The sequence below is a fragment of the Equus quagga genome, chromosome 6, assembly GCF_021613505.1.
Source record: "Equus quagga isolate Etosha38 chromosome 6, UCLA_HA_Equagga_1.0, whole genome shotgun sequence".
In the NCBI taxonomy this organism is placed as follows: domain Eukaryota; kingdom Metazoa; phylum Chordata; class Mammalia; order Perissodactyla; family Equidae; genus Equus; species Equus quagga.
Window position 1 is genome coordinate 71,500,784 of NC_060272.1, and position 13,911 is coordinate 71,514,694.

Consider the following 13,911-nt stretch of genomic DNA (forward strand, 5'->3'; position numbering starts at 1 on the left):
TATTTACAACAGCCAAAACATGGAAACAACCTAAGTGTTCATTGATGGAAGAATAGATAAAGAAAATGAATATCATTCAGCCATAAAAAAAAACAATGAAATCATGCCATTTGTGACAATATGGATGGACCTTGAGGGCATTATGCTAAGTGAAACAAGTCAGACAGAAAAAGATAAATACTGTACATATGTATATATATATGTGTGTATACTAGAGAAACAGAAAGGAGAATGCAGGCAGAAGGAAGGGAGGGAGAGAAGTCTTCTTTGATAGGACAGATAGGGAGACAGAGAGTTGGGAGTTGCATTAGAGATGGTTTTTATTATTTTCCTTTCACTTCCTTCAAAATAACACCTTTAACAATAAAAAAAGTTAAAGGGGCCCACCTCGTGGCCGAGGGGTTAAGCTTGCGCGCTCCGCTTCGGCCCAGGGTTTCGCCGGTTCAGATCCTGGGCGTGGACATGGCACTGCTCGTCAGGCCACACTGAGGTGGTGTCCCACATGCCACAACTAGAGGACCCACAACTAAAGTATACAACTATGGGGGATTTGAGGAGAAAAAGCAAGAAAAAAAAAAAGAGGATTGGCAACAGTTGTTAGCTCAGGGGCCAATCTTTAAAAAAAAAAAGGGGGGGGGCCGGCCCCGTGGTCAAGTGGTTGAGTTCACTCTGCTTTGGTGGCACAGGGTTTCGCTGGTTCGAATCCTGGGCACAGACATGGCACCACTCATCAAGCCGTGCTGAAGCGGCATCCCACATGCCACAACTAGAAGGAGCCACAGCTAAAAATATACAACTATGTACCGGGGGGCTTTGGGGAGAAAAAGGAAAAGTAAAATCTTTAAAAAATAATAATAAAATTTTTTTTAAAGTTAAAGTTCCACCACCCACCTATCTGAGGTGACCAACATAACTAATCTATCTCAAAATCATTGCCTTCATGTCTAATCTTAGCTAAGTCATCCTGCTTCTCTTGGTTCAATCTAACCTCTTATAAAAATTAATTAAAAGTCTGAAAGTGGCAAATAACCAATCATAGAGAATTCCTTAGATAAATTATGGTGTAAACATACTGTGTGGGGATTGTGATAGAATATTTAGCAACATGTAAGATGTGATAATGAAGTGAAGAAAGCAAGTCACAAAGGCGTGTGTAAAATGTGATCCCAGAGCGTTCCAGCCACACTGGCTTGTTCCAGTTTTTCAAAGAACACCACCCCTCCACATGCGCTCATGCCTTTGCATATGCTGTTTCTTCTCCCTAAAATGCTCTCCCTCCGACCCCTTTGCCTGGCTAACTGCTTTTTATTTTTATCTCTCAGATCAAAGTCCAACTCCTTCTCGGCGCTTATTAAGGTTTATAATGATATGTTTTAGCGGTAGTTTTCTACTGCTATCTGTGCGCTAGTTTATAAAGTCCACAAGGACAGAGAGTTTGTCTGCTCTGTCCACCAATGCATCTCCAGAACCTAGAATATAACAGAAACTAAATATTTATTGACTGAACCAAAGTTAACTTGTGCATCCAGAAAAAAATATTATCTTAAAACCGTCTTATTACTGAGTTTTCCTATGTTTCTGAATTCATGAATGAAAGTCAAATATATCTAAAATTGATTAAATTCAAACGACAACATTTTCCAGATGGATAGAGAAGATAGTTCATTGCAGATAGTTCATTGTAATTAGAGAACCTTGAAGTCTTGAAATGAAGGTCTTTCCCAATGGAGTACAGAAGTGGAAATGGCACCTACAGGAATCATCTAGCAGTGGAATAGTCAGTAACGCAGGTCCTGTATCTGGCCAGTAGAATCCTAACATTTCAAAGTTCAAACTGCTTCATTTCACAACAAAACTGAAGCCCAGAGACACAGTGAGTCGCCCGAGATGGCACAGCAAAGCCAGCACTAGGGCCTGTGATCCAGTGCGCATTTCAGCTCAACATAAAGGAGCAGAATGACTCCCAGTTCCAGCTGCGGAATCAGGGGAAACACAGAAGAGGAATTAAAGAGGAAGGTAAAACGGTGAAAAGAGATTCTAGGTTCAGGAATGTCTGAAAACCTCCAGCCGACTGGTGTGCGAGAAGCCCAGAACACCACAGGACAGGTCTCTAGCCTAACCACTTCTCTGCCTAAAGAATAACTTTCTAAAAAAAGAAATCTGCGTGAGTGTGTGTATGTGCTTCCTGACGTGGGATGGTCTAGGTGGCACCGTTGGAGCACCCAGTGCCTAGTACAATGCCTGGCACAATGCAGTTGCTCAAAACGTATTTGTCACATGAATGAACGAGCGACTGAATGAAAGAGTGGGCATGTCATCCTTGGACTCCTCTGATTCACCCACTTGCTTGCCAATGTGTGACAACAGCTCATCAAGGGTAGCACACTGGCAGGCTGCATGATGCTCCCCTGTGCCAAAAAGCTATCCACATCCTCATCCCTGGGACCTGTGAACATTACCCTGTATGACAAAAAAAAAAACGGATTTTGCAGATGTGATTAAGAAAAGGTTCTAGAGATGGGGAGATTATCCTGGATTAGCCGGGTGGCCTTTAAATGCAATCGTACGCATCCTTATGAGAGGGAGGCAGAGGGATGTTTGACACACAGACAGAAGATGAGAAGTCAATGTGACCCCAGGGGCAGATGGAGTGACACGGCCACAAACCCAGGAATGCAGCAGCCACTAGAAGCTGGACGAGGCCAAGAATGCCTTCTCCCCTAGAGCTTCTGGAGGGCGCACGGCCCTCCAGCACCCTGGTTTGGCCCAGTGATACTGATTTCAGGCTCCTGACCTCCAGAACTGTAAGAGAATAAAGTTTGGCTGTTCTAAGCCACCAAGTTTGTGGCAATTTGTTACGCAACCACAGGTACACATTTTGGTCCTGGGAAGTGAGGTTCTGCTGTAACAAATGCATAAAAATGTGGAAGTGGATTTGGAATTGGGGAACGGGTAGAAGCTGGAAGGAGTTTTGACATGCATGCTAGAAAAAGCCAACATGGCTTAAAACAGACTGTTGGTAGAAATGGATGTCAAAGGTGCTGCTGGTGAGAGCTCAGGAGGAAATGAGGAAAATACTTGTAGAAACTGGAGGAAAGGGGATCCTTGTTATGTAGTGGCAGAAAGTCTAGTTGAATTACGTCCTGTAGTTATATGGAAAGTAGAACACATAAGCAATGAACCTGGCTATTTTGCTGAGATTTCCAAGCCAAGTATTGAATGTACAACCTGGTTTCTTCCTGTAGCTTAGAGAAAAATTTGAAGAAAGAGATAAATTGAGAGAACTGTTAAGTAAAAAGGAGCCTGGACTTGATGATTTGGGAAATTCTCAGCCAATCTACCTTGTAAAAGACGCTAAAATTAGGAGACTCACAATTAGGAAAGCATGCTCCGAAGAGAACCCCAAGGGTGTAGACAGTGGAAACTCATTCGCGAGTGCCTTGAGAGGGTGGGACGGTCGGAGTATCCCTTCACACAGAGGTTCCTTGAAGAGACAGCGACTGGAGCCCCACCATCCTCTCGACAGAAGCCAGGAATGGAGATGAGACATCGGAAAAGGTCTGTGGAGGAGCCCCTTGTCTAATGGCGTGCTCCCCTTGACACACATGCAAGACTCACAAGGATTTGAGATGGTTAAATAAGCAGAAACACTGCCAGTTTGGACCAAAAGGGACAGAAACAGGACAAAATGAAAGGCGGCCAATAGACTCCCAAAATTCTACAGGCAGGACACAGGATGAGAATTTCTGTTTTGGTAAACCCACCCAGATGGGGATAAAATGTTGCAGCAGCCACTCACACACTTGTTGCTGAACAAGACATTTTTGTTTTTCGATTAAATTAAGTCGTGATTAACATTAATTACATCAAAATTAAATGTTGAACAGGGAACATTCTTCATAACACATGTATCAGGCGTAGAGATTACTTATGAAACAAACACCCACGTGCCCACCAACCTGTTTAAGAAATAGAATTATCTTCGAGTCCCCACGTGTCTGAGAGCATAGTCCCCTTTGTCCCCTGGAGGGAACTGCCATCTTGAATTTTGTGTTTACCTGTCTCTTTATTCTTTTAGATATGAATGTATCTCTTTGTGTTTTTTTATTTCGCATGGTTTTAAATTATATAGAGGAAATCCTACTATAAGTTTTGTTCTGTGACTTTATTTGCTTAACATTGAGCTGTCTCCTGCAGCTGTCATTCATTCACACCAGCTGCTGCAGAACGTGATCCTGTGAAGACACACTCCAGCTTATGTGCCAGCCCTTCAAGCAGCGGACATGGCAGCTGCTTCCAGCTTTCGGCTCCCCTGAGCCATATGCGCTGCTATGCACAGCCCTGCACCCGCCTCTTGTAAGTGGATGGAGGGGTCCACCAGGGCGCACGCTCACGGTGGAAGGGCTGGGTCATGGCTATGAGGATCCTCACCCTTACTAGCTGTACTGTTCTCCAAAATACTGGTACAAAAGCTTAAATTCAACCTCAAGTAGCCAGTTTCTTCCTTTTTTAACCTCCCAGCACGTATTGCCTCTATAATTTGACATATAATCATATTTGCCTTTAATCTCTCATATAAAGTTACTGCATAATTAACTTTTGGATTCTTGGTCATCTTTACCTATGATAGCGTCTCAGAACTGGATACACATTCTATCTGGGAAGAGGCTACATGCTCTTCTTGGTAGAGGTCAAAGAGCACAGGGATTAAGTGAATAACTCTGGAGCCAAAATGTCTGGGTTCAAAACCCAGCTCTGCGACTTACCAGCTGTGTGACCTTGAGCTGGTTACGTAACCTCTCTGTGCCTCAGTTACCCCCAATGCAAACTGAAGAAAACAATAGCACTCACTTCAAAGGGTTATTGTGAGGATTAAATAAATCACAATAGTGTCAAGCACAGTAAGCATTATCTTGTGCTTATTATTATCTTGGTGGTTGTGGTTGTTATTATGAATTATGTCACAGCTCTCCATAAGAACAAGCATATGCAAAAAGTCATTTCAGCAGATAACATTGTCTTGCATTTAATAGAAGTGATCAGATGCAAATACCCACATTTTCAAGCCAGCAAATCTAAGTCTTTCTTTGCGTACACTCTCCCGCCATTTGACAGTGGGTCCTCCCACCACAGTAGATTCCTCCGTGGAGCTCTGGATTCCATCCCATTTCACCCTGACTGCCCAGCAACCACCCATCGTCCGCCCTCCCTCTTGATCATTCTCATCACACACAGACCTCCCTGGAATCTTCCATCTCAAAATACAAACTGCCTCGGCTTCACGTTTCCCCTCAAGCCGCCTTCCCTTGTCTTCAAACTAACTCATAAAAAGAATTAACTGAAAACAACATGTTTGTAATTGCTCTCTGCAATCTCTTCTCCCATTCTGCCCCACCTACTGGGATGGGTCTTGTCAAGGTCGCTGCCGTGCTGCGAAATCATACGGTCACTTTGCCGTCCTCTCTTAATGGAATTGTGGGCAACACGTGACACACTTGACCATTTGCTTCTCGAAACGCTCTCCTCGGCTTCCCTCACACCCTACCCCGCTGTTGTCCTCCCACCTCACTGACTGTCCTCTTGCCAAGGCTGAGTCTGTTCTCTCGTGTCCCTACACTACCTTGTCCAGTCTCGCAGCTTCCAAATCCTTTAAAACGCTGATGAGTTCCGGTTATATCTCCAGCCCAGACTTCTCCACGGAGCTCCAGACTTCCCTATCGACTGTTGGTCCGACATGACCTGGATGTCTAGTAATAACAATGATGAGAGCTAAGTAATATCACACGGGCTTTCTTTTCTCAGACATGCCAAACTCGTTCCCGCCTCAGAGCCTTCACATTTGCTGTTCCCTCTGCCAAGAACACCCTGCGCAGACATCTTTGCATTCCTGACTCTTCCTACTCATTTGGGTCTTCACTCAATCGTCACCTTCTCAGAGAGGCCCTCTCTGACCACTCCATCCAAATTAGCCCCCAACACTCACCCAGTTCTCCACATCACAGTGCCCTGTTCTGTTTTTTGTTTTTTTTTTGCTGAGGAAGATTAGCTCTGAGCTAACATCTGCACCAGTCTTCCCCCACTTCATATGTGGATTGCTGCCACAGCATGGCTGACGAGTGGTGTAGGTCTGTGCCCAGGATCCAACCCGTAAACTCGGGCCACCGAAGTGCAGTGTGCCGAACTTAACCACTACGCCATGGGGCTGGCCCCTCTTGAGTGTTTTTATAGCACTTACCACCATTAGAAATCCTCCTGTTCCTTATTTGTTTACTGGTTTATTTTATGTCCCTTCTCCTTGCATCTACCTCTCCTCCCTCCAGGAGTGTAAGTGCTTTGAAAGAGCAAACGTGCTAAAAGACAGCACCAGAAAAAAAGCCTTCACTTTCTATAGACAGAAGGAAGACACATTTTGCAGGTGACATGTTTATCGAATTGCTTGGGAACATGAAACAATAGCACCTACTATGTGCCCGGCATTCAACAATGCCAGGGATAGAGTGGTGAATAGGACACACCAAGGGTATCCTGGAACGTCAGGCACACAATCGGGGGTTAATAAACAGTTGCTGAATCTACTAAATGACTCATTTTAGTACAAAGAAATTGTATCTCTGATTATGAACGGAAGACACCAGAAACATTCTTAACAAATGTCTGCTATATTATTAACTTCTGAGGAAAAATACACGAACAATTATAATGGGTACAGATGTGGAAGTACTAAAGGTATTCAACAAACCAGGAAATTCAGAGAGCACAGATATTTATATACCTGTGCACAGCATCACTTGCAACCCAGCAAGCTACTGTTTCATGTTCCCAAACATTCTGTAAAGGCTGTGTTTGTGTCTGAATTCCTAATTTAGCTACAAGTTGTAAAAGTCCTACATACTCAGACAGCTTGCTTTGGCTTTTTTTACATCAGTAGAAGTGGCTTAAGAGCAAAAATCGCATTCCAGTTACTCACATATAACTTCTCGATGCTGACAGCCCTAGGATAAAAATAGCCATTTGGAAGTAAATTCCTATCAAGGAGGCAAAGGAAATATGAATAGGACAGGATCTATCCTGGCAAGTTCAGAATCAAAACTTAGTTCTTCAGATGTGAACTGAACATGGGAATCAGTTTTGCATAACATCTCCAATTCATTATATAATAAAATTGATAATGGTTTTATAGACTTTGTGTAAATATATCTTCAACGTCTAATGGATTTCTCTTAAAAGGACAGATTTCTATTAATTTTTATCTCTGAAAACTATATTTACTGAGCTGCCCACTTTTTTCTCTGATTTCATTAATTCCTTTTCCCCATGATCCTCCCCACTCCCACTCTAGGTTGGATTAACAAATACATTGGGAAAATCAGAAACATACGCAAAGATCTTTTATTTGCAGTTAGGCTTACATAGTTCCAAAAAGTAAACATAATTAATAAACAACCAAAAGTACCAGAGGAGGTGCTCCGGTGTCAGCAGAAGGCACTGATCATAACACAGGGAAAGCTTAACATGGATCTTCACGTTCAGAGGCCAGTTTGGCCCTGTCTGATGAATACACTGTTTTCTGAGTGTGACAGTTGGCAGGCAGGAGTAGGAAGACTCTTCTCCCTGGCGTCAGGCAGCCAGAACCTCCAGGAGTCTCATTTCAGATGACACAACGGTGACCATGATGGTAGCATGACAATAATTCCAGCTATGACAACAATGCTGATGTCATCACCAACACCTGGACGGGATCTATAAACCCTTAGGGTGCCTCTCACCCAGCCGACTGTCCCTGATCCATTCCTTGGGTGGGCCACAAAATCCACTTTCACAAAAATGAACCCAACACATTCAGTTACCACTGAACCACAACAGTCCTGGGATCTGCTAACTTGGGAAACAGTGAATAATATTGCATCATTTTGGTAATGAGTCAAATCTAAGCTACAAGAAAGATAGATTGTTTAAAAAACATACACATGGGTACTTTTGGTGGTATGGCTTTAAAACTCTGTGCTTGCCTATAAAAGCATTACAAGCAAAGTTAATGAATAGCAATTTTTATTAAAAAAAAAAAGAGGAAAGTATTTTACTATACCAAAACTAGTTTAAGATATATCAAAATCAAATTTTATGCAAATACCTTTAGAAAACTGAATTATATAATTAAAACATTAAAATACAGAGTACTTTGTACAAATTAATACTGTGTTAAATTACTATATTTTAAACATATGATTTGAAAATTAGAGCTGTTTCAGAATACTAGGTTCAAATTTCATTCTTTAAGAACCCAGGGAAATTGTCAGATCACCATGCTGTCCTTCCACTAGGGTTTCAGGGTACCCCAGGGGGTCTATTCTGAGTCAGAGAGTCGTTAAGTAACAACCAAGAAAAATAAGAGTAAAACATCAGGGACAAATTAACTTAATTCACTTCCTGAGACTTACACAGAGCTCACTGACTTGAATAAAACACAACACTGTTTTTAAATATTGAGGACACTATTTTCTGGCAGCATCCAGTACACTTCCATGTTACAAGTAGGTCATAAAGATAGGGCTTCAGGGAGAAACAGAACACAGATGAATCTAAAGGAATTATTCTTTTGATGAGGCACAAACAGGAAAACAGATAAAACATACTTCTGATTATAGATTACAGGGGATGTCACCGCCAGAGTTTTATGATGTTTTTTGAATGACCCTTAATATAGCATTATTCCTACCAAGTTACTAGGAAATAATTTTCATCACCAGCAATATGGTTAAAAAGTTTACACCATTGTAATTTCCATGTCAACAGGCTGTCCCTCTTCTTTATATATATACATACAGAATGACAGTCACGTCTCTCCAGTCTCACGCCCAACTGAACCCTTCATTATAAGGAAGAGAGAGACAGGAAGGAGGCTTCTCGTACCACTTGTTTTTCTGTGACAGAAATAAAGCTGCTGTATCACAGCTTGAAAAATACACAGTTATCACTGTGTGTTACAGTTACTGCATAATGCAAAAGCAAGTGATTTTTCCCAGAAAAAAAATCTGTTTCCCCATGACTTCTTTTCTCCCCCAACCTTAAAAAATACTATATACATAATTTCCCCCTAACGTCAGGAAGCTTCCAATCCGACGTGGCACACGTAAGTAGTATGATGGCAGCACAGCAGGATGACGCCAGGGCGCACAGGCCACCATGCTTCACAGCTCCTCCTTAGAGCCTTTCTGTGTCTCCCGCTTGGCTTTGTCTTCCTCACGGGGTGCCAACCACGTGAAATACACCTTCACCGGATCGATGTTCCAGTGTTTGTGGAACGATATGGGAACTTGGTGAGAAAGGTAGGCCTGAGGGTAATCCACAGGCCGAGCCTGCAGGAGGAAGAACAGAGAATGATGCTCTCTCATTCACCGAAAACAGTTCTGCTTCTGAACAGCATTGGAATCTACGAAGCACTGCTTTCCTGAGATATTTCGTATTAGTTACGGGAATCTAAAAACAAGAAGGAAGACCTCTTCCACTAAAATCTTCCCTCTAACTGCAGGCTGTTCACTTTTGTGTCTCCAATTACTTTAATATCCCAAATGCATCACTCCAAATGCAGGGCCTTTTGCTTCTACGTTCCACAGGCATGCCTCTGGGAGATGCCGCAACCACGGTAATCAACATAAAAAGCTTTCCTTGGTAAGTCATTTAAGTTACTATTACGACTTCTACAAAAAGGCAGAAAAATGGTTATTTCAAGGTCCCACTAAAGAAACTGTGGCCATGCATGGGTTGCGTGGGGCAGGGCACACTGGGCAAGGCGTGCTCGGGGTTCCCTTTGCCTGCCCACGGCTCTAACATGTAACTGGGTATAAGTCTTTCAGAGCAGGGAACACGGAGCTTGTAGGGAGAGGGGTAAAGTCACAAACACTCTTCCGACCCAAATATCTAGTCTGGTTCCACAAGCGTGAATGGAAATTTTGAGCAACGAGAAGCAGTTTGAAAGAGGGCCTAAAAAGTTTTTGCATCATCATCATTTCAAAATTCTCTAGAAGTTAAAAGATTAAATTTAAGCAGAATCAGATATAGCCTAGAATGACCAGATTGAAGAAGTAACCTACGGGGTATGGGAGGAAACTGAAACAGATAGTATTTGGTTTACTCCCAACAAAGCATCCGCTTTCTCCCAGTGCTCACCCTGTCTATAAATTACACGGCCCACCTGTGTTCTAGAGTAACGCACTGGGCTATCAACACTAAAACAGTCTTGGCTTTATTAAAACTAGATATAATACACTGTAAAAACAAGTCTTCTCTAGCATAAGATTTTGTTATGTCCTGCTTAAATTTTGATATGAACACAAACTTTTAAAAATGGTTTACAGAATACCTTCATTAAACTTTACCTCATTCAATCCTTGAAACAACCTTGCAAGATGGTCAGAGTATCATGATTCAAACCCAAGGCACAGATGAGGAAAGCAGAGCTCACAGAAGCTATCACTCTCCCCGGTAATATGAGCAGCAAATGTGGGCTCGGGAGAGAGCAGGAGCAAGACCAGCTCCTGGCCCAGCATCCTGCCAGCACACCTGCAGCTGGCGCTCAGTCCACAGGCACGCGTGTCAACTGCACTCTGACCATGCTGGCCTCCTTTATCCAGTGGTGGCACAAATGTCCTGCTCAGACGAGTGTTTGAACAATAATATCTGTGAGGAAGACTTCACGCTAAGGTGGGGGAGAGCCTTCATAATGGATATTTTATTGCCCTTTAAAAATTCCAAATGCTCATGGAGTTAAAAATCTAAGAAGGGAATTTTAAAGAGAAAAGACAGACAGAGACCAAAAATACATACTGGAATAAAGCCTAACTGAGCTGGGAAGGTATTGAGTATTAGCTGAGGGAATGTATATATTATACGATGTTTATTTGCAAGGCCCTCGGAGAGTTTACTGGCAGGGAAGAAAATCTAGGAGAAACATCCTCTCAATTCAGGGCTCACATAATTCCATGATGGTCCCAGAAGAAAGAAATGAAAGCAGAAGAAACAAATCCTTGCTTGTTGCTCACACTGGAAAATGAACTGCTGGACATACAAATATATCTAACGGGAAAACGATAAACCCCTAAGAGCTTCCCTCTGTTAATGCAGATTCCAGGAGGGACTAACTGCATCTCAGGAGCCGTGTATGCAAGTGAAGAGCTGGCTTGTTAAGGATTAGCATATGCTAATCACTTCTGATAAACAAGGTCATGGAAAAGAACAAGACAAAACCAGAAAAATGAACTGCATCCAAAGAGGCAGCCGTAACACCAAGAAGTCTACACCGCTTCTAATAATCACATCTCTGTGCCCAAAATGCCAAAAGGAAATCCCAAACAGGCAGGTCAGGGGCAAGGAAGGAGGATGTAGGACCAGACGTGGAGCACAGTGGGACGCTGTGCACCCACCATGAAAAGAGAGACGGCTTAAACTGCATGAGAAAGACATAAAGTGGGCAAAAATAAAACCTTCTTACCTGTAAAGATTAGAGCACACTGCACAGTGCAACAAATGGAGATTAAAATGGTATTTCCTTAGATAAACACTTTTTTACAGCTGTATTGAGGTATGATTTACATACCATAAAATTCATGCACAGCAATGGTAGTTTGAAAATTTTTAGTAAATTTCCAGAGTTAGGCAACCACAAATCCAGTTTTAGAACACTACCATCATTCCCCCAAAATTCCCTTGCATGCATTTTCAGTCAATCCCCACCTCCAACAGCAGACCCAAGAAACCACTGATTTGCTTTTTCTGTATAGTATTGCGTTTTCTAGAAATTTCTTATCATGGAATCATAACAGTATTTTGTGCCTGGCATTCTTCACTTGGTGGTGTTGCATCTATCAGTAGTCCATTCCTTTTTTTGCTGAGCAATATTGCAGTGTATGGACATACCACACAAACAACACGCATTTATTGTGACACAGCTTTCACAGGTCAGGAGTCTGGGCGCAACTTAACTGGGACCTCTGCTCCACAGTCCCTCACAATGTTGCAATCAGGATGTCAGCCCAGGCTCTGTGGTCTCATCTGAAGGCTCAACTAGGAAAAGAATCACTTCCCAGCTCACTTGGCTGCCAGCAGTATTCAAGTCCTCGAGGGCTATTGGACTGAGGGACTCACCTCCTCGCCCCCACGGCAGCTTGCTTCATCAAAACAGGCAAGCCAAGAAGGCAACCGGGAGAGGCTGCGAGGACGGTGGAAGTCACATCCTCTGTAACCTAATTCCAGAAGAGACATCCCATCGCCTTTGCCATATGCTATTGACCCACACTCAAGAGGAGCGGCTTATACATGAGTGTGAATACCACCAGGAGGGACCACTGAGATCTGTCATAAATTGCCTACCACATGGATTTTACTTCTAAAAAACTGCCAAAATGTTTCCACCGTGACTGTATTTTACACTCCCACTAGCAATGTACGAGAGATCCAGTTTTTCCACACCCTCGTCAACACCTGGTATGGTCTGTCCTTTGGCTTATGGCCATTCTAGTAGATGTATAGCAGCACCTCACAGTTATTTTACATTGGCCTAATGACTAACAATGTTGAGCATCTTTCCATGTGCTTACAGCCATTCAGATATCTTCTTTACGGGAATGTCTGATCAAATATTTTGCCCTTTTTAAACTGAGCAGTTTGTTTTCTCATGAAGTTGTAAAAGATTGTTACATATTCTGGACACAAGTCCTCTACCAGACACATGATTTGCAAATATTTCTCCCAGTCTATGAGTTTCTTTTTTCATTTTATTAATGATATCTTTTGAAGAGCAAAGATTTTTAAATTGTTATGAAGTTTAATATATGAATTTTTCCTTTTATGGATCATGCTTTTGACGTCATAATAAATCTTTGCCTAAACTAAGGTCACAAAGAATTATCCCTGCTTTCTTCCAGCAGTTTATAGCTTTAGCTCTTATTTTTATACTGTGATCCATTTTGAGTTAATTGTTGTGTATGGTGTGAGGCGAGGTTCTAAGCTCACTTTTTGTACGTGGAGAGATATATTTACAATTGTTACAGCACCATTTGTTCCATCTTCCCACTGCACTACCTTGGCATCTTTGTCAAAAATCCATAAATAGAAGGGTTTATTTCTAAAATCTCTATCCTGTTCCATTGACATACATGTTTATCTTTATACTAATTTCACATTCTCTTGATTATCATAACTTTATAGTAAGTTTTCAAATCATGAAAGTGTAAGTCCTCCAATTTTGATCTCCCTTTAAGAAACTGTTTTGTACTTCCATATAAATTTTAGGATCAGCTTGTTAATTTTTATAAAGGAGACTGCTATGATTTTAGTAAGGACTGCACTGAATCTATAGATCAATTTGGGGAGTGTGGAGAAATAAAATTTCTCTGAATTTCTGTGTTCCTGAGCCTTAACTTTCTAGAAACATCTCACATCCCACGAGAATTGGATCTGTAGTCATTTGTCCAGTTAACTGCTCTGAACCAAACCGAGAGTAAAACTTCCCCTAACTCTTGGAGAAGGCCAATGGTTACACCCCTAAACTAGGCCCCTAGGTTAAGCCCCAACGTGCCAGAAGACCTGAACACTATCGCCCTAGGGTTACAGTTACACTTCAAGGAGTTACGAGGTCTCTGGAGACCTAACTGGCAGACCCAAAGGGCTGGAGCAAAAATGGGAAAGGGACAGCTGCCTCCTTCACCTTTGTAAGCAGAGAAAACAATTTTTCCTTGTCCCTTGCTTATGGGGTCTCTGGCCACGTGTGTAGGACAACTGACCTGGCTCTCACCGTATTGCCCTAGAGGTAAAAACCAGGTCAAAGGGGCAAGGGGAGTCGGGGGTGGAGGCAAGATGTGCTTATTATTTACTGTGAGGTATTTACTTTAAAAGTCTGTCTCTGATCCAGAACAC

The 13,911-nt window shown here is 42.3% G+C and overlaps 1 protein-coding gene across 2 annotated transcripts in view; it reads right to left on the reverse strand.

The window, feature by feature from the left end:
• Positions 1 to 7,381: 7,381 nt before the first annotated feature.
• The window catches only part of B3GLCT (beta 3-glucosyltransferase), a 95,983-nt gene continuing 89,453 nt past the window's right edge, over positions 7,382 to 13,911 (reverse strand). For both annotated transcript variants that reach the window (XM_046664853.1, XM_046664852.1), the window contains exon 15: positions 7,382 to 9,356. In XM_046664853.1, the coding sequence (XP_046520809.1) occupies positions 9,189 to 9,356 (168 nt within the window). In that variant the 3' untranslated portion in view covers positions 7,382 to 9,188. The remainder of the gene's footprint in view (positions 9,357 to 13,911) is intronic.